This window comes from Cupressus sempervirens, chromosome 4 (genome assembly GCF_028749045.1).
Source record: "Cupressus sempervirens isolate cs-2001-9-10 chromosome 4, ASM2874904v1, whole genome shotgun sequence".
Classification (NCBI taxonomy): Eukaryota; Viridiplantae; Streptophyta; class Pinopsida; order Cupressales; family Cupressaceae; genus Cupressus; species Cupressus sempervirens.
Window position 1 is genome coordinate 369462695 of NC_143121.1, and position 21038 is coordinate 369483732.

At 34.9% G+C, this 21038-nt stretch overlaps 1 protein-coding gene across 1 annotated transcript; it reads right to left on the reverse strand.

Annotated features, from left to right (window-relative positions):
- Positions 1 to 1135: 1135 nt before the first annotated feature.
- LOC149561606 (pyrophosphate-energized vacuolar membrane proton pump-like) lies at positions 1136 to 6188 on the reverse strand. The gene is made up of 8 exons (XM_089825205.1): positions 5876 to 6188; positions 3652 to 4226; positions 3030 to 3409; positions 2831 to 2917; positions 2402 to 2732; positions 1886 to 2296; positions 1729 to 1788; positions 1136 to 1602 (listed from the first exon to the last, which is right to left on the reverse strand). The coding sequence occupies exons 1-8, from the start codon at positions 6108 to 6110 to the stop codon at positions 1399 to 1401; spliced, it is 2283 nt and encodes a 760-aa protein (XP_089681331.1). The 5' UTR covers positions 6111 to 6188; the 3' UTR covers positions 1136 to 1398.
- Positions 6189 to 21038: the final 14850 nt, after the last annotated feature.

A 21038-nucleotide genomic window follows, 5' to 3' on the forward strand; every position in this document is an offset into this window, starting at 1 on the left:
TACGTATGCATTGAGTTGATCGTAGTGCGTTCCTGCATATCATCTACTCTAATTATCGTCAAGATTCTGGCATCGGATGCTCACAAATCAAGCCACGTAATGCCCCTGCTCTGCCGCAAGTGTCATCGTCACAATATCTCCCACAAGGGTTAGATCATCAGAAAATTCGTAACGTACCTACAGTTATAATAATGGTGAAAAGCGAAATTGTGAGAAGAAAGCAAACACATCCCATCATTTCCAGCTGTTTCGTAGAACAAACGCCACTCACATCTCTACATCTAATAAGGTCGAAAGCAAAATTGTGGGATGGAAGGCCCACATCATTTCCAACCATTTCCTTGTACAAATATTTTATCATCTGCTGATCATCCACCGCAGCAGAGCATTTACAATTTTATCCTTCATCCACCACAAAGCATTTGGAATTTGATCCTTCGGTCATAATAAGCTTAAGAGAAAGCAAAACCTGGTTTGTACATTGATGGTTAATCGAAAATTTCCCCACGCAAAAGCTCATTATAGCCGTACATCAATCGTTTATGCAAAAACCCAGAATGCATCTCATTGGGACGAATAGAGCGGAAAAACACCCCATCAGCGCAAAAAAATATAGGTGGTCGAATGTTGGTAGGATCGGCACGCACTGAAATATATATTTGTTTCATCTTAAAAATCATTAAATTAATACAACATTAAAAGCCAAATAACCCATCATATGCTTGACAAACCAATCAAATAACTAGCTCTAAACAAATGTGGCCGAGGAATATTGCAGAGCAGAATCCTACAGCTGTGGAACAAACAACCAGTTCCTCGCAACATCCATACAAGGGCACAAAGAAGATAACAGGTTCAACAGGTAAGAATTAATAACAATCAAGACAATAAGCTAAACAATCAACCAGTCTTCAAAATGAAATGAAGACGTGAAGAAATTTTAACGACATCCTCGAGCGCAAGCCACAAACATAAACACATTTTCATGTTTCTTTAGTAGTGGAAGGATACAATAGTCCTCTCAGCCTCGGTTGCCATTCTCTCAAATCATTTCACAGTAACTTCAAAATTTTAAAATCTAAATTAACATCTGCAGACAACTTGCTAACCTCAAATTTTCAAAATATTGCCACACTAGACAACAAGAATAGTACTCGTACATTATTCTTCACTTTTTGAAAAATTGGGATACAAAACTGAATCGGATCTTTAACTATTAGCCATGAGCCAGAGTTCGACACGAGACTGGAAATATACCTGTTCACCGTACAATTTGAAAATTAAAAACTAACCTACGACAGGCATACCTACAAGCTACAGAACAAAGAACAATAAATTGAACGAGCCTTTCTCAGTGAAAATTTATCTGCCGCTAAATATAGGCTTGCAAACTAGCTTTCAGATTTTGAACAGGATTCCTCCATGTGCGGCAAAAAAGGGTGCAAATACAAGTGATTCAACAGCCATAAGTTTGATCAGAATGTTAAGTGATGGTCCAGATGTGTCTTTCAGAGGATCTCCAATGGTATCACCAATTACAGCAGCCTTGTGGCAATCTGATCCCTTAGGGCCTAATTCTCTTGCAGCTGCCGATGCCCCAGCCTGTATCAAAGAGCACCGATGAGTAGTCAAGCATGGATTTGACATCAGCAACCAAAGCATCCACTCCTAGAAGAACAAGAAAACTAGCGGATACCACACTAAAAATAGTAAATAAAGAGGAGTTACCTCTATGTACTTTTTGGCATTGTCCCAAGCACCACCAGTGTTAGATGCTGATATGGCAACCTGTGAACCAGGTATCAAATCATCATACATATGACCCAACTTTAATCATGGCCAAAGAAGGGCTTGCAGAAGCTGCAGTTATACTTAAATTTCATACCTGAACCCCTGAGACTAGGGCACCGGCAAGTACTCCAGACAACGTCTCTACTCCAAATAAGATACCGACAATAAGAGGTGTGAGCATCACAAGACAACCAGGAGGAATCATCTCTTTCAGTGATGCATCTGTTGATATTTTAACACAAGTAGCATAGTCTGGTTTTGCTGTTCCTTCCATCAGACCAGGTATGTTTTTGAACTGCCTGCGAACCTCTTCAACCATTTTCAATGCAGCACTTCCCACACTTTTCATTGTCATTGCAGAAAACCAGTATGGCAGCATCGCCCCAACAATTAAACCAATAAATACTTTTGGTGTAAGGACATCCACTGATGTTATTGCAGCTCGGCTTACAAATGCTCCAAACAGTGCAAGAGAGACAAGTGCAGCAGAACCAATGGCAAATCCCTTAACAAAAAAGTAAATCACATTTCCTAGCCATCAATATCAAAAACATAAACTTAAACATATGATAGTACCAATAAAGAAATGAAGACATCTAATGACATATACCTTGCCAATTGCAGCTGTAGTGTTTCCTGCTGCATCAAGTGCATCAGTCCTTTCTCGAATCTTATGATTCATGCCTGCCATCTCAGCAATACCACCAGCATTGTCACTAATAGGACCATAAGCATCTATAGCTAGTCCAGTTGCTATGGTACTCAGCATCCCAAGAGCAGCAACTGCAATCCCATACATGGCAGCCAAACTGAAGCTCACAAATATTGCAATTGCAATAGCAAAAATGGGGATAATGACTGACTTATATCCCAGAGCAAGACCGAATATGACATTTGTTGCTGCTCCAGTCCTACATGACTGGGCCACTTCTTGAACAGGGCTGCACCAAAATTAAACAGTTACATTGCAATAAAAATAATAATTTAGTTTTAAGTTTTTAACCACTCTATCAGATCAATGAAAGGCAGGCAAACTCACCTGTAAGCATTACTAGTATAGTACTCAGTAACATAACCAATCACAAGTCCAGCCCATAATCCAATTGAGACACAGAAGAACAGATGCCTGTGTATTTGCAGTAAATTATAAAAATATACCTAAAAGTTCCAAATAGTTTATTCAAACAACAGATTTGAATCTGAAACATTATGCACTTGTGTGGGGATCCTTTACATACCAGTTTTTGACAACTTTGGCAGCACCAAAGTTGAAGATTGTGAAGGTTGATGGCAAAGCAACAAAGCTTACAATAGCTATGCCAATTGTCATTAGTACGGTAGAGATGATAAGCTGCCTTTTCAATGAAGGTTCAATTTCCTTTACCACCTTGATCTCGAAGAAATCAGTTGCAAACAATGTTGTGATTAAGCAAATCACAATACCCATTGAACTGATAAGCAGGGGATAGCACATTGAAGTGAAATCATGATTGTTTCCAAATGATGAGATGGATGCCACAACAAGAGCAGCACAGGAGGATTCAGCATAGGACCCAAACAAATCTGAGCCCATGCCAGCAATGTCTCCAACATTATCACCAACATTATCAGCTATAACCTGGGGGGAGGCAAAAGGTAACACCAATCCAAACTCAAATGTGAGAATTAAGGATTTTAAAGGTGGGGCAACAAAGCAAAGCCTAGACTAGTTGGACTGCAACCCTAGAAAAAAAAGCCCGTATTTATATACTCTTAAATTTGATGCAGCAGTAAATCCATATAACTGGTTCTAGATAAAAGCTTCACTAACATGATGCATGTAAATTACATTCCAAAAAAAGTTTAGTGCAGAAAACTCACTGCTGGGTTTCGTGGGTCATCTTCAGGAATGTTCTGCTCAACTTTACCAACAAGATCAGCACCAACATCAGCAGCCTTGGTGTAAATTCCACCACCAACTCTTCCAAAAAGTGCCATTGCAGACCCACCAAGACCATAGCCAGTGATGGCTTCAAATAGACCTTCCCAGTCATCTCCATAATATATCTGGAACAAATTAATGGTGATGTAAAGCACGAGAAGTCCATTTGCAGCAAGCAAAAACCCCATCACAGCACCAGACCTAAATGCAGTAATGAAAGCCTTTCCAACACCCTTCCTGGCCTCCAATGTAGTCCTTGCATTTGCATAAGTTGCAATCTTCATTCCGAAAAAACCAGATAACACAGATGTTAATGCACCAAGCAGAAACGCTACAGCACTGAATATAGCATTTGCAAGAGCAGGCTTGCACATTTTTTCCTTCTGATAAGTACATGGTTGAGATTTGGTGCTAAAATTTTCCACAGAACCAAGAAACAAAAATATAAGAGCCCCGAAACACACAGTGAATACCCCCAGATACTTGTACTCTGTAAACAGGAAAGATGTGGCCCCTGCATAAACCAATTACAGGAAAAATAGAAACCCAAAATCATTTTCGATTCTCAAATAATGAAATCTTTTAAAATAGTAAGTAAGAAACATGTTCTAAAAAATAGAGAGAGATCTATACAGATCGATTGTAAGTCTTTGATACACTCTCTAAAATGGCTATTTCTTTGCAACTTTGCCCGAGAATACATTAGAAGGAAAAACAAAATTGTCTCATAAATAGAAAAGAAAAGAAAATTTTCATCTTGTAGATAACACCACAAGAACACAAGAATACATTAGAAGGAAAGACAAAATTGTCTCATAAATAGAAAGAAAAGAAAATTTTCATCTTGTAGATATCACCACAAGAAGAACACAAATAGATAATATTACTGAAAATGGTTTCTTCTTAACAGTCAATCAAGCAGATGGTGAGAGAAAACGCAGTTCAGACCCCCTTCAAAACGTGACCAAATAACAAAAATACCAAACCAACACAGGACAGTTGCATCGTGTGCAGTTAAACCCAAGTTAATCATCCATCCTCAAAATTCAATTATCCCCTTCTACAACCCAACTCGGAAAATTTTAAAACAATAGATCAACAACTACACCATTTACACTGATAAATAACTCAACAAAACGTAGATCACAGATCAATGCCAAAAAAGAACATTTATTTGTATCAGCGGACCATAAAAATTCAATTTTTTTACTTGGTGCACAGATAACTTTACAAATAAGTAAAACATAACAAATTTACAAACTACAAACGCTAATTTTGCACTGCTGAAAAACAATCAATCTCAAGTATCTACAAGAATCGAAAAACCAATCCTTGACAGCAAGGTTGCATGAACAACTTTAAAAAAGGATATCTCTCTTACGCTCCCATATGGAATAAATACAGAGAAGTTTCCAATAAAATACTAGAACATGAAAATCCAATTATAAAGGACCAAAAGCACATTGACAAAGTTTTGAGAACTTAAAAAGTAGAAACAAAATCCTGATATAAAAATAAGATGCCGCACGTAAACAAAAAAATTACAGACAAAAAGAAATTAAATAATCAAATACTAAAAATTAAGATCTTGTTAAAAGATAGGAATGAACAAAAATCCTCTAAAACCGTTAAATCAACGAAACAAGCACCCTGAAAAAAAATGCATAAAGTAAAGACTTAAAAAATTTCTTGCACTCAAAATGCTGAAAAGAGAAAAGAAAAATTTTAAAAATCATTTTTAATTTTAAAAAAAAATTATATACGTGCAATTCAAATCAGAAAAAGAGCAGAAAAATCTAAACTTGTTTGTTGATGTAACCTAATTCATAAGAGCCAATTCTCTGCACCTCTATATAATACTATGGCCTAGATGTATCCCAATGCTGTAGCGACAGATTTGCACCGCTAAAAAATATGCAAATATTTCGATTCGAGCAGCCTTTTGCTAAACAAAAACATGAAAGTCGAATACTAAAGGCAAAAAAAGAACATATCCTATATCATTTCGAAATAAAGGTACAAAAGAAAATCCCTGATCTGAAACTTGAAGAACAGTGTAAGAAAGTTGCAAACCAATACAAATTCCAACAACAAACAGAGAAAATGCCACACACTACCAAAGAAGCAAAAACTTCCGCAAAAAAGAATCCTTTCTTTTTTTACCTTCCGAGATAGCGTTCTGGATCTCTGCACATTTCACAACAGCCTGGCGACCATCAATTCCCTCCTCGTCTACCTCCTCCAGCAAACGGTCATTGTAACCATTTGACGCCGTGGAGGGCTTCACTTTAACTTGAGAAACCAGCACCCATTGCAGCAATGCAAACCCTATTCCAATGACCGCGGCCACTGGAATCAGTATTTCCGTAAGCGTTTCACTGAGCAGCGGACCTCCCATTGCTGAATGTCCTCCACAGCTTCTCAAACCTCCTCCTCCGCTTCCAATAAAGGCCGATCAGATACGCAAACACCTTATACAAATGTGATCTCCTTTACCTGGTATTTATTATTATTGATATAGCCTTCCAACACCAGAATCCCAAATCCTGGGTTTAGGTAGGACCCAAATCCCGAATAAAATTTCGAGTAAAACTAATAAATCAAAGCAAAATCGGCTCACTTTTCAACACCCGTAAAACTCAGGGTTTTCATTTTCCACTGCAGTTTTGTATTTCTCGCGCCGTGTAATCAAACTGTTTTTTATGCTACAAAACCGGTAGGCCCCTCGAGACACTTCATGATTGAGGGTTTTGCGGATTTATGTGAGATTATAAATCGGCATTAATCGAGGGGCCTGAGTTCCGCCTCTTCTGATTAGGTTTTTCAGGCACCCTGATTTTAAGAAACGGGGGTTTGATAATTATGTGGTGTGATATGCCGACGTGGCATCGTCAATTTTGCGCTTGGGGTTTTCCTGTAGATATATGTGGTTATCCTTGGTCTTAGGGACATAGAATTAAATGCATGAGAATCAATGTAGGCCCACCTCGGGGTTTGGGGCCATAGGAATAATGTAAATAAAACCAAAGTAGGGTTCTATGTGGGGCCCGCCAGTCCAATGAAAGGCTAAGAGAATGATGTGGTTTGTGGGGAAAGGATAAGGGATTGGTGCGGTGCATTCCAAAGGGAGCCGGGAATATTTGGTCTGATAATATATTTTAGCTCTACAATAATAGTTACCATGCCTTTTATCTAGGTGGTTACTGTATTTTTTTAATTAAAACTATTATTGAAGTTAGGAATATGAAAAGTTTCAATAGATGACTACAAAATATTAGAGGCACTTGCATTAAACCTTTCAACTTTTTACAAAACCTTCCAATTTGCTCTCTCTCTAGGGTCTCTAATTCTAATCTCAGTTTTCAGAGTGAGAAGGAGCAACACTCTGCCTCAATGCAAAGCACCAATTTTGGAGGCGAGTTGTGTGTTTGTTAATGTGAAACAATTCAAAGGAGTTCTTAGGCATAGGTATACATGTAAAGTTTGCAAGAATAGGAAAGCTATCAATAATTTTACCTAAAACATTGGCTAAGATCTTAGATATTGCGAATATAGTGAGAGATCAATATGTTTTGAGGCAAAATGAAGAGATAGCAATGATCAAGGCAATTTTTCATTCAACGCCTACTCCCAAATATGTCAAGGACAAATCACAAACTATGTATCAAGGAGATAGCTTTAGAGAAGGGTTAAACAAGCACCTACAACCTTCTGTGGATACCTCTACCATGGTGTTATGATCTTTACATTAATAAGATGATGATCATGAAGGAGCAACGTGTGTTACTAGAAGCAAGGTGTGATATGGAAACAAATAAGTTCAAGGAGGTCACCAAAATTTACTAGAAAATGGCTAGGGATAGTAGCACACTAAGAGAGCAGGTTCAAAAACTGCATTTTAACATAGAGAAAGGTGAATATGAGATGATTATGCTCGGGTAGGTGGTAGTAGAGATGAATGCGCCATATGGCAACAAGACAAGGTGTGAGGATGGGGAAAGAGATAACGCCTCTCAAATCAAAGAAATTCAATGTGCAGTAGCTAATATAGAGCTAAAAGAAATTCAGTTAGGAGAGAAAATTGAAGAGGTGAAGGTGAATTGTTGCAACACACTTTTGGATGGTGAGCATGGTGGGCAATATAGGAAAGATGATTATCAAATTAGGAAACCCCCAATGGAAGTAGACAAGGTTGGTCTGCATGTTGAGGCTTCTCATGGTGGGGAGAAAATGTTGAGTCATTCAAGATTGCTTGGTAGGATGGTAGGTAAGGAGGACAAAGATAAGCATGTTTGTCATTCAAACACACAAAAAGAAAAAAAGAAAAATCAGGTGAACGATACTCAAGATAGATTGATCAAAGAAATACAAGTAAGAGCAGCAAATGTAATTATCAAGGGTGTAGAAGATTATGGAGTGATTGAATGCACACTTGATCTCACCAAGAACTTGTTAAGGGAGATATTTATCTGGTGAGATCAAATGTTCCAAACTTGGACTTGGTTTGTAAGTTTTTTTTTTGGCAGGGGGGGAGGGGCGCAAACCCATTAAGGTCTCATGCCAAAGAGAAACTATTCAGTGAAAAATAGATCTTGAGAGGTCCACATTTCCTTTTCGATGAAGATTTAACTATGAGGGAACAAGATGAGAGAAGGTTTGAAATGGAAAAAGTTAGGGCACCAATAAATGATGGTAAAAGGTCATGGTTGTTCAAAGGTTGAGTTGTGATTGCTCAATTTGGACACCATTCAAACTCAAGACAACAAGTAGGAAATAATGGTTTGGTAGAAAACTCTTTGGTAGATAACTATCTAACAAGGTTAACACAATCTCATATGTTTAAAAACAAAATTTTAAGTCTTTCAAGGCAAAACAAATAGCAATCATGCTCTACTCAATTTTCCCTAATTTTAGTTTGTTGGAATTGCAAAGGTTATCCTTGGAGACAGGAACTTGGGATAGGGCCTATTGTAGGAGGTAGAGACATTGTCTATCTCACTAAGACACACGAGTATGAAGGACGTAAGACTCCTCTATTTGAGGGATATTTGAAGTGTGTAGTGTGGAATGGAGTTGCATTTAATGGTAAAGGACATGTTAGTATTGTGGTTTTGGCAAAAGAAAAAATAGGGCATATCATTCAGTTGGAAAAAAAAAGACATTCATAAATAGTTTATTTAGTTCAAGAACTTAGAAAATAACAACCTAATCAGAAATTGCAACATGTTAATTTGCCTCTCGAGCCTCACAATTGTATAATAAGTATGGTTTAGATGATAAAGATCTTTTTGCAACCTTAAAAAAATATTTTGTTGTGTTCTCACGACAAGGTGTCGGTGTTCTCCTTGTTGGAGATTTTAATGCTAGGATAGTAAGTGAACAAGCTAATATCATCACAATACTAAAAGTCATAATCCTATTTGGCCTATGGGGATCCAAAGTAGTAGTGAAAAGGAATATCAAAGGACATAAAAGGTTGCAATAATTTTGGTGAAGAGTTAATTAATTTATGTGGTACTTTCAATCTTATCATTTGCAATGCTTTAGTTAAGTGGTCCAAGTCAAGTTTTTTTGTGTGTAACACTTACAATGGGACAAGTGTGTTGACTATGCAATTCATTCACTTAATTTATTAGAGGGAATTGAGGAAGTTACAATTGGGGAACATATATGGGCTTTGAAATCAGATCACAAACCTATGTATATTAGTTTTTTGTGGACAAATAAGGAGCAATCTGTAGGGAAAACACAGTGCTCTCAACAACATCTTTCCTAGAGAAGAATTATTGTTACACAAAATAATGGCAATATTTTTAGGGCTACACTTGAGAAGCATTTTAAGAAAAAGATGATGTATATACATGTTATCAACATACATGAGTTAACAAAGTTGATTCATGGGGCTCTCGCAAAGTGCAAAAGAGAAATGAAAAGAAAGTCTAAAACTAGTTATTTTTCTACCAGTGCTTGGTTTGAAGAGAAGTGCAAAATAGCTAGAAGATTTTTAAGAAAGTCAAACAAAGATAACTTCAATACAAAATCTTGCAAACATAATTTTAAGAAGGAAAAAAATGATTATTTGATTACAAGGGAGAAGAACTAATTCTTCATGGTAAAAATAACCCCAAGCTACATTTGAAGGAACATCATGAAAGAAAGAAGCAAACTAATTATAACATTTCATATTCACAATGGTTTGATTATGCACGACAACTTATGAGAAAGATTCTGAGGTGGTCCCCCCACCCTTGGTTAACAATATAGAAAATCTTTTCATGGTTCAAGATGTTGAGATGGGCATTAGGAGGTTAGGAGGTGGTAAAACAAAAGATCTACATGAGTTGCAGGTTGAGTATCTAAAATGGGATGTGAAAGTGCTTTCACCTCATATTACAAAAATCTTCAATGAGATCACCCAACAAGGTTTCTCTAAGGGGAGTGGACAACTAGTTTAGCAATACTTCTTTTTAAAAAGTGGTGATGTAGATAATCTGTTTAATTATAGGATGATTATGATCAACCCCTTGTTTGTAAAATTGTTCGTTAGCATGATAAAAAATAGAATTAGCAAGTGGGTAGAGGAGAAGCATAATAGGTCAAAGGGGAAAGTTGGTTTTAGACCTAAACATTCGACAATCGATCAATCTTGAATTTGTGGCACATTTTTGGAAAAAGTTGGGAAAACAAGGTTGAACTATTTTGCCGCTTCATGGATTTTTAAAATGCTTTTGATGTGGTCTCCTAGGGACAAACTGTAGCTCAAAATGGAAGAACTTAGGATTCCTTTGCACCTCAAAGTTGTTCATAGGTGATATGATGAGACCAAAGTCAAAATGATTTTTTTTTGTTGGTACTTTTGACATTTTTAGAAGCATTATCAAGGTCAAACAAGGCTCCCTCAAGTCGCCTACGTATTTTGGTCTTTTTATTGACAATCTAGAAGAGTGGTTAAACATGCATGATGGAGATGATGTTCAATTGGGGGGGTTGTTATTAGGTTGCTTCTTTATGTGGATGACCTTAAAATTTGGTAGAGACAAATAAGAACACCCTAAAAGTCAAATCTATTCAAGTTTTAAAGGTGGAGCTTGAGTTGAAGGAAAAATGTATTTAGTAGAGTAGACATAGTACTAGTGAATTGAATGTGCTCATGTTCTTATTAGATGTGTTAAGAGGAAAATATTTTTGAACTATAGGCATTATACAAAGGTCCTTTGGGACTAGTGAATTTTGTGTTGGGTAATGCACAACATGATCATGCTCCTAGTGTAATGTGATAGCTTTAAGAATAAGTTGACTATACATTTGGTATAAGGAAAATGTTTGTAGATATTGTAAATATGTTCTAGGTGGCATACAAATATAGATATTACTGGAATGCATATAAATTATTGATTTAGATTCATTCAATTTGAAGGGGTGTGAGTGATAATTATGGAAAAAGTTGTGCAATCATTATATTCAACTTGTGTTCACTAGTACATTTGGGGGTAATTTTTGACGTTAATTTTCAATGACAGACCAATTTGGCTTATCTAATTAATTTTTAAAAAATGATCCCGATAACATCTAAATTTTGACAATATATAAACAAAAAAAGAAAAGTGAAACTTCATTTCATCATGCAACAAAGTGCGGGTAGGAGGCTTCAAGCATGACCAATCAAGAGCTTTTCAGCACCATCAAGGTAAGGTTGATGAATTAATTTTCATTCCCTGCGTCCTCTTCTATTTGAAACTTGCTTTCAAGGTAACGTCTCATCCTCTTTTGTTTGCAACTTGCTTAATTTCAACATAAGGGTTTAAGGTATTTTTCATTTTCATTGTAAGGGTTCAAGGTAATTTTTGTTTGCAACTTGCTTAATTTCATGGTAATGATTCAAGGTAATTTTTACTTTGGCCATCGATTATGGTGATTCAGACATTGTTCATATTGCCTAATTTCTTGATTGGATTCTGTAAAGACCTAACAGTTTAAGATTTTTAAGAGTTTACTAAACCAAAAAAGTGTCCTTGACTATGATAATAAAATGGGCCTATGCCTTCATGGTATAAAACAAAGCTATATTATCTGCACAAGACTCTCACCAGTTGCCATGTAATGTTATTGTTGCCACTGGTTCCCACAACTCTGTTACTTTGGTGAAGACCAAAATGTTGGAAAACAAAAAGAATCAAAAATGCAAATCAAGAACATAATAATCAAATAAAGAGCAATACTAAATGAGCAAAGATGATAAACCTAGGATACAAGAACTCAGAAACATCTAAAATGCCAAAGCTTGAAACAAAGAATCCTAAACTAGTAAAATGTCTTATACGTAACCCTCTAAAAAGGGAAAGAAAATTATCAATGATTAATATTATTATCCATATGAACAAAAATATCATATTTTTATCCACTAAAAAAATTAGTTTCTTTTTTAAAATGTACCTAAATATTTTAGTTCCTAAATTTTCATTTGAAAGTAAAGTTAGTTAAATGAGTTGATAAAATTGCATATGTAGATCTGTGTGTGTGTGTGTGTGTGTGTGTGTGTGTGTGTGTGTGTGTGTGTGTGTGTGTGTGTGTGTGTGTGTGTGTATTTATATATGTATGTATATGTATGTATGTATATATGTATGAATTTATATGTTATGGTAGGATGAAGACTGAATCAACAAGAGTAAGGAAAAATAAAAAATCCACAAGTTTCAATATAATGAAATGACCTTTAATGCCTCCAACACCTAAATGATTGTACAAAAGACCTATACTATGATCCAAGATGGTTTGAATGGTCTTAAAATATCAATTATAAGGTGATTCAACTGGTTCTTCCCTTCCACAAACTCACTATGGTCATAAACTAGAAAATGTACAAGATAGGCCTAGTAGCCCTACCAATTAGGTCTCCAGCAAGCTTCTAAAATGCATAACTTTTAAGACTTCCAAAATGCTAAGAAAACATATAACCTTTTCAGATACCCTTTATTGAATACTTCAACATGCCAAAAAGGATAGATAGGATTACTTTGGAAAATAATCTATGTTTTAACACTTGATCAACAATTTAGGCCTCTTAAATGATGGATTTGCAAAGCAACTATGAGAGAAACTTTCCCCTAAACTTCAAGGTTCTCCAAGTCTCATAAAATGAGTTGAGTTAAAGGAATTTGCAATCAATTTGATTTTATAAACCTTGCAAGTGTAAAAGCCCCAATTTGTGTTTGAAAACCCTTAAAAACTAAGACTTCCTCAATCTATACTTTCCCAACACCTTCTTCAACAACTGATGGGTGGAATAGCTTGTCCTTACCATATGTAGATACAATCCAACATAAAATTAGCCACCCCTTAAGGCCAATGTGCTACTATTGTAGCATACCTAGCAATTTCAATGTAAAATTCCTTAAATTAGTTATGGTGATCACCAAAATACTTCATTCCCTCCTTTACAAATGCATGTAGAATGGTTAGTTTCTATAATACATAATGGAAACAAGTCATTCCATGAGAATCATGAACTTACATTCATGGAATGACTATTTCATAATTGAGTCATCAAATCTGCCTACAAATTGGAGAGTATTATGACAATCAACAAAATATGAATGGAAACACTTTTGGAAACCTTCAATCAAAGCATGAAAGTGGAAGATTAGATCATAGGTTAATGTCCTCGTTTCATTCAAGATCAAATTTCATTCAAAGATAACCAAAACAATGAACAAAACTCATAAATCTTGCAAAAACATAGGTTTTCTTATTAAATCTATGTGCAGTCTGTATCTAATCTCTACAATGTAATCACAGTTTGTTAGCACGTCCAACAGTTTGACTGTTGAAAATTGAGACTCAGATGTTGAAGGAACAGTACATATAGGGGAAGTTTTTAAAACATAAAACAAGAATGTCTTCCCCATCCTCATACCCTTCTACTCACCAACCATCAAGAGTTTTCAACATGGCAATTAGGAGATATTCGTTATTTTCATTCAAACCCTAACTTTAGGTTAGGGTAAAAAACAGGCTAAATAAAATCCAAAAATAAAACCACTTTCTCCTTTTAAGACAAAAACAAGTTATTGCATTCATCAATCATAAAAAACTCAACTTTCTAAAAACATAACAATAACTGATTATCACTCTGCAAACAAATTTTAGAAAGATTTAATTTGACTGTGCATAATTTTCCCACCAAAATGATTGCTATTTCATTCCAAATCTGTACAGTACTATTCCAACCTTAGACTAGGTTTAAGATAATCAATTTGTAGGTCACAACCCTTGACCTTACAACTTCATCCTTCAAGGTTCAATCAAAATAATGATTTGATTGTTAAACTTCCAAATTACAAGAAAAATTGCAAAAAGTTGCATAACAACTTTTGTTGCAATTTTTGCAATTTTTACAATTTTTACACAAACTTCAAATAAAAGACTCCACATGTCTTCAAAACTATACCACAATATGTAAAATGATTATAAAACATAAAAATGGAGATTTTTTATCAACTCACAATGTTTGACCAATCGTTGACCAACCTTTGACTTGCCTATAACATTATTACAACATGTAAACAACTTGCCTAAATGCATGTTTGAGATTTCCTAAACTATCTTGTGTCAAATTGGATGCTTATTGACCTTCTATAATATCCTAGCTAGTGTTTGACCACCTTATTTAGGACCTAGGGCCCTTGCACCAAGATCTAGGATTTCGTTGTTGTGCCCTTTCATTGATGTGTGTGTGTGTGTGTGTGTGTGTGTGTGTGTGTGTGTGTGTGTGTGTTTATATATATGTATGTATGTATATAAATAATAAAACTCACTCAATAGGTAGCATGGCCACAAGCTTTTAAACATTACTATAAAAGGAATGAGTTAGGACATATATAGGTCAATTGGTTTGGTTGTTGATTAGTTAGGTTGATTACAAATTCTTGTAGAATTGTCATCAGATTAGGTACAATAAAATGAACAATCAACTATTCCCAACTAACATTAACTTGACTGGTCTATTTAGACCCATTGATTATTGTCACAAGTTTTTAAACATAACTATATAAGGAGTGAGTTAGGATGTATATAGGTTAACCTTACATTAACTATAAATTACAACACAAAGGTTGCATTAGGGTATTATAGGATTGTAATTATATAAAACCCCATGATTCACTTGAGTGAGTGTATGATGGCAAAGAGTTTTATTAGGTGAGTAAAGCTCACTGGTGGTTATAGGAATACAACTCCATCAAAATAATCAGAAACTAGAACTACATATTCGTTAGAGTGAGTAGTTCAAGGGTCTCGATCCTGTCTATATAGGTATGTAGGCAACCTGGTAGGCGAACTATGCCTATAGTGTGTAGACACCTTGGACATAGTTAGGTAGCATGGATTGTCACAATGCAGTATGCACTTTCTCCTTTTCACCAGGGTTTTTTGCATGCCTATTGTGGGAAGTGTATCTTTTTATTCTTATTGAATCAAAATTTGTGCATTTACAGTTTTGAACAGGACCTAAAATAATATCTTCAGTTCAAGGTGCAAGTCCTAACTCATTTGGATCTGGGAGATATTTTTATTTTCCTTGAGTATCAAATTTTGACCAATTTCATTGAAATGTGTGGATTTTTTCATCTTGTGCAGTTTTGTATGATGAAAAGGGATCTTGTTAAGTTAGGTAGCCTTGGACATAGTTAGGTAGCATGGATTGTCACAATGTGGTATGCACTTTCTCCCTTACCTCGTGGATGTAATAGTTCAAAAGCATTCTACCAAGTTGAATGAAGTCTAGAATCAATGCTAATGCTATATTGTTGAAAATCAATGCCAATATTTATATTGTATAATTCATTTGATTTGTTTAGATGTCATCTGTACTAAAGAGATAGTAATATTTAATTATTTTATTATTATCAATCTTATACAAGATACTATTAATGCTTGTATGTTTATATTTTTTTATAATTTTACAACCTGAATATTTGCTTGTGAAGAAAGTCCACTCCTAACAATATGAACCAAGAACAAAATAAGGCAACAATTGCTAGATTGTGGTCTCAATTCAAAAGAACTGGTGATGGAAAATGTTATTGTCCTTGCAAAAAATGCAAGGGTTTAAAGAATCAAAGAATTCTAATCACATCATCTCAAAGACATTATAGGAAACATGATTACATTGAAGGGGGAAAGAATTTTTGTCCTTTGGAAACTGATAAAGATGATGAAGATGATGATAGTTGTGCATCTAATGATGATGATAAAGAGAATCTTGATGTACCTATAATTGAAAAGGCATACAAGCCCTTGTAATAAAGCTCCCAAAAAATACTTCTCTCTACTATATTGTTGCTGGCAAACTTCAAGTTATGAATGGTATATCCAATATAACAATCTCACGTATGCTAAGGCATAGTGTCATTTTTGTCATCTTCTATGTTAGTGTACCATTAATGTTCTTTATATTAATATCAATATTTTTCCATAGATTGATAGGTGAATGTTTGTTACCACCATCAAACATTTTATTTTGCTCTTACCGAGAATTATTGACCATTATGAAAGATATTAGAATGGAGTATCAAACAATACATACATGTCTAGATGATCATATTATATATCACAAACAACATAAATTTGCAATAGAATGCCCTGATTGTCACATTAGTAGATATCGATCAAATAAAATAACGAAAAAGGTGCCTCACAAGGTTCTTCGGTACATTCCCATTGTTCCATCTCTACAACGATTATTCAGGTGTACTAGCTTGGTACAATTTATGGATTACCATGCTAGAAACAATAGTCCACCAAGATAACCGAGAGGGTTGGGGTGGTGGGGGGTGAATTATTTATCCAACAATTAAAACATTTATTATCCTTAAACAATCTTATTCATTCAACCAAAGTAAATTGCAACCATAACAAGATGCACATAGACAATTACACTAAATATGTTAACTAGGGAAACCCTTGATTAGAGGGAAAATCCTTGTGGGAATGATGCCCACAAGATGATGTACTAATATAAATTTTCCTTGTTAGAGGATGGACCCTGTTAGGAGTCTATTACAACATGTAGTACATAGAGTCCCTATTAGGAGACTTTGAATCCCTATTAGGAGATTCCAACCCTATTAGGAGTTGTGCCAACCCTTTTAGGAGTTGTAGTGCAATATATGCAAGAAAAGCCCACTACCAAAACATGCAATTTCAATTATAAGAAGAGCTCACTGCCCAAACAAGTAATCTATTGTTAAGTTCCTCCTTCCTCTATTTTGTCAACCAAACCAATCACTATCAAACCTTGTAGACCAGTTCACAAACCTCAAATCCAAATACCAAACCTCAGATCACACAATAAAACCTTGATAATGAATTTTCCTTCACTTTCGCTTTGCTTTGCTCAACTTCACATTATGCTCTCTCTACTGCTTTCAATTACTTCTTCATGTCATCCACACATATATAATGATAAAGAAAAATTTTCTTCCTTTATACCGAGTCCATAAAACTATTCTCTAAATCAGTTGTTAGAACTTCTCAACTAATCATTATAGGACCACGTTAAGGACATGTTACACTTAGCGATAACATTAATCTTCCACCTTGCAACTTGAATATCTTTCCGTACATGCAATATTATGATGAGCAAGCTTAACCACATCATCATCAACATGTCTTCTACACATCCTCAACCTCGATTCTCAGAATAACAATGTTGCTAAGAGATATAATAAGTTTACCAAAACATGCCTCTATAAACTCTATCTCAAAATAGACATCACCAAAACTTACATAACTTCTTCCAGAGTTAACATTTCTTCATCCGACATCACTTGCATATACTAGATAATTAGATGTATCTCCCATAACCTTGGATAGTGAGAATACTCAACTAGTCATCCGAACTCACTTTATCTTTCTATTGTTCTTCTGTCAGATACCATAGAAAACTGCTATGTCGACATCAATGAAAAACTTATTCATGAATGTAACATATCAGCATAGTAACATATCTACTCCCCCATAGGAATATCATCAACATTCATGCTTCCAAAAATCTCCCCTTTTGGCATTGATGGCAACATAGATGAAAAACATCTAATTCCAAGAATAACAGTAGTTAAAGACTGTTAACCTCTCTTTTCAAATCCTCTTCATCAATCATTCTCCGAAACCATTTTCCATGCTAATCTTCTCCCCAACTTGTTTTTCATGCTAATCTTCTCCACCATTGACATAAAAGTCAAAGGTTTCAACATCCATGAAACTCTACAATAACTAATTCTTACAAGCTCAAGTGTCCAAAGACATTATTCAAAAAACAACATCCAACGAGAGTCCTCGATGACTCTGTCCATCACAGATACTCCCCCTTACAAGAATCATCAACATTCAGTCCAGACAAATAATGGTCCTCTATTGCATTGGATTGATGCACTCTTGCATCTTCTATTTCAATGTGGGAAGGGGCATAACCCCTAGCATACCTCACAAATACTCAAAAGTCTCTTTGGGAAGAGGCTTAGTGAATATATCTACAATCTCCTTTTTAGTGCTCACATAATTTCCTTTTTTGCAACTTTCTCTCTCAATATGTGATACTTGATAGAAATGTGCTTAGTCTTCGAATCCAACACTAGATTCTTAGACATATTTGTTGTGCTTGTATGGTCACAATGTAAGACAATAGGTTCATTGAATTCTATTGTTATATCCTTTAGCATCTGCTTCATCCAAACAACTTGAAATCAATTGTTTGTTGCTATAACATATTTTGCTTTTGATATACTTTGTGAGATACAATCTTGCTTCTTTCTTAACCAACAAACCAATCTTCCTCCAAGAAAGAAGGCTTCACCATTGGTGATCTTTTTGTCATCCATACTTCCTACCCAATCAGCATCAATATAAGCACTTAGAGTGAAATGTTAGATTTGTCATACCACAATCCAAACTTTGGTGTTCCTTTCAAATATCTAAATATCCTTTTGGTTGTTGCATAATGTGCTTCTTTGGAATTAGCTTGAAATCTTGCAACAATTTCAATTACATTTTCTATATCTAGCCTTGTGTGAGTCAGATATTGCAAACCTCCAATCATAGATGTATATTCTTTTGCTTAATAGTAGATGTCTCATCCTTTGTAGATAACTTGTGTCTAGTTACCATAGGTGCTCCAATAGGTTTACATGTTTCCAAACCAAACCTTTTCAACAAATCCTTCAAGTACTTAGTCTAAGAAATAAAGATTCCTTCCTTATTCTGTACAATCTACAATCTCAGAAAATATTTCATTTCTCCTATCATACTCATTTCAAATTCTTTCTTCATTTCTTCTGCAAACTTTTCACTTTCCTCATTATTTCCTCCAAATACGATATTATCAACAATTATTACCAAAATCATTAGTCCATCATCAATTTCTTTCCAATATAGATTACTATCTACCATACATTTTCTATATCCAAGCTTTGTCCAATACTTATCCAACCTCGCATACCAGGTTATGGGTGCTTGCTTCAAGCCATATAATGCTTTCTTCAATCTGCATACTATGTCCTTGTCATATGTTAAAGGACAACCTTTAGGTTGTTCAATGTATACATCTTCTTTAAGTTCTCCATTTAGGAATGCCGACTTGACATCCATCTGATATACTTTGAATTTCTTACATGCTACATATGATAAGAATAATCTTACTACTTTTATTCTAGCTACAAGAGTATAGGTTTCATCATAGTCTATTCCTTCTTGTTGTGAGTAACCTTTACATACAAATATTGCCTTGTTCCTTGCAACTTCTCCTTGTTCATTCATCTTGTTCTTGAATACCCATTTAGTTCCTATCACATTCTTATCTGCTGGTCTAGGGACCAATTCTCATGTCTCATTCTTTACTATCTAATCCAACTCTTCTTTCATAACTTGTTTCTAATGATCATCTTCACATGCTTCATCTGCATTCATAGGTTCAACTTGAGATATCAGGCATAGTTCTTCATTGACTCTACTTCTTTTCATTACATCTTTATCTTTTCTTCTAATGATCTGCTCAAATGGGTGATTCTTTATCATATTCTTTCTCGAAGTAGGAGTTGTTATCTCAACTCTTGGCTTTGTTGAAGGTTCATAAGCTTTGTTCTTGCTTTGGCTCTCCTTCATTTTGTAAATCATTTGTTAGTCTCAAGAAATACTTCATCATTCCTTGGTTTAGTAACAACATCATCATCTAAATTGTAATCAACTATTTTTTCTAGTACATAGAATTTCTCATCAATTCTCACATTCACACTTTTCATAATAGTCTTAGTTCTCTGATCATAACATTTATAAGCCTTTCTTTTCAATGAATAACTAGGAAACATACCTTCATCACTTCTAGCATCAAACTTAGCAATATCATCATCTCTTTTGATATAACACTTATTCCCAAAAATTATGAAATACTTAATATTAGGTGAGTGACCAAACCATAGTTCTTAAGGGGTCTTGTTTGTGTCTTTCTTGACTTGTACTCTATTTAGAGTGTAGACTGTTGTATTCATAGCTTCTCTCCAAAACATCTTGGATACTTCATTCTCAACTAACATAGCTCTTGCAACTTCTATTACTGATCTATTTCTTCTCTCTACTATACCATTGTGTTCAGGGGTTCTCAGAGCTAATAACTATCTTTTGATTCCATTTTCTTTAAAAAACATGTTAAACTCAATTGAAGTAAATTCTCCTCCTCTATCTGATCTCAAACATTTAATCTTCATGCCTGATTCATTCTCAACTCTATTCTTGAATATCTTAAAATTATCAAATGCCTCATATTTTTCTTTAAGAAATGCAACCCACATCATTCTAGAAAAGTCATCAACTAAAATCATGAAATACCTTTCACCATAGACTCCTTTAGTCTTCGTAGGACTGCTAGGATCTATTTGTATAATCTCCAATTTTACTGTAGTAGTAAACTTCTTATAGGGAAAAGAAGTACTGTTATGTTTTGTCAAAACACACTCCTTGCAAATTGTGTTAGAAGGTTTTACAATCTTAGGCGAATCTCTAATTACAAATATACTACTAGTCTTCACAATATTGTCAAAGTTTATATGAAAAAATCTCTTATGCCATAACCAATTGTCATCTACCTTTGCAACCAAACATGTAATTTTAGTATGATTCAATTGAAATACATTACATCTAGATCTAGTTCATGTTCCAATTACCTTTCCATATTTATCTTTGATCATACATGTCTTTTCTATGAACTACAACTAATAACCTTTATCCACTAGTTGTCCAACACTCAGAAGATTGTGCTTCAAACCATCAACAAAATATA

Coding starts and splice junctions, on each gene's coding strand:
- LOC149561606 (XM_089825205.1), bottom strand. CDS start 6,110: ATGGGAGGTCCGCTGCTCAGTGAAACGCTTACGGAAATACTGATTCCA. Junction 3,410..3,651: donor ATGACCCACGAAACCCAGCA/GTGAGTTTTCTG, acceptor GCCTCCCCCCAG/GTTATAGCTGATAATGTTGG. Junction 1,603..1,728: donor ATGCCAAAAAGTACATAGAG/GTAACTCCTCTT, acceptor TCTTTGATACAG/GCTGGGGCATCGGCAGCTGC.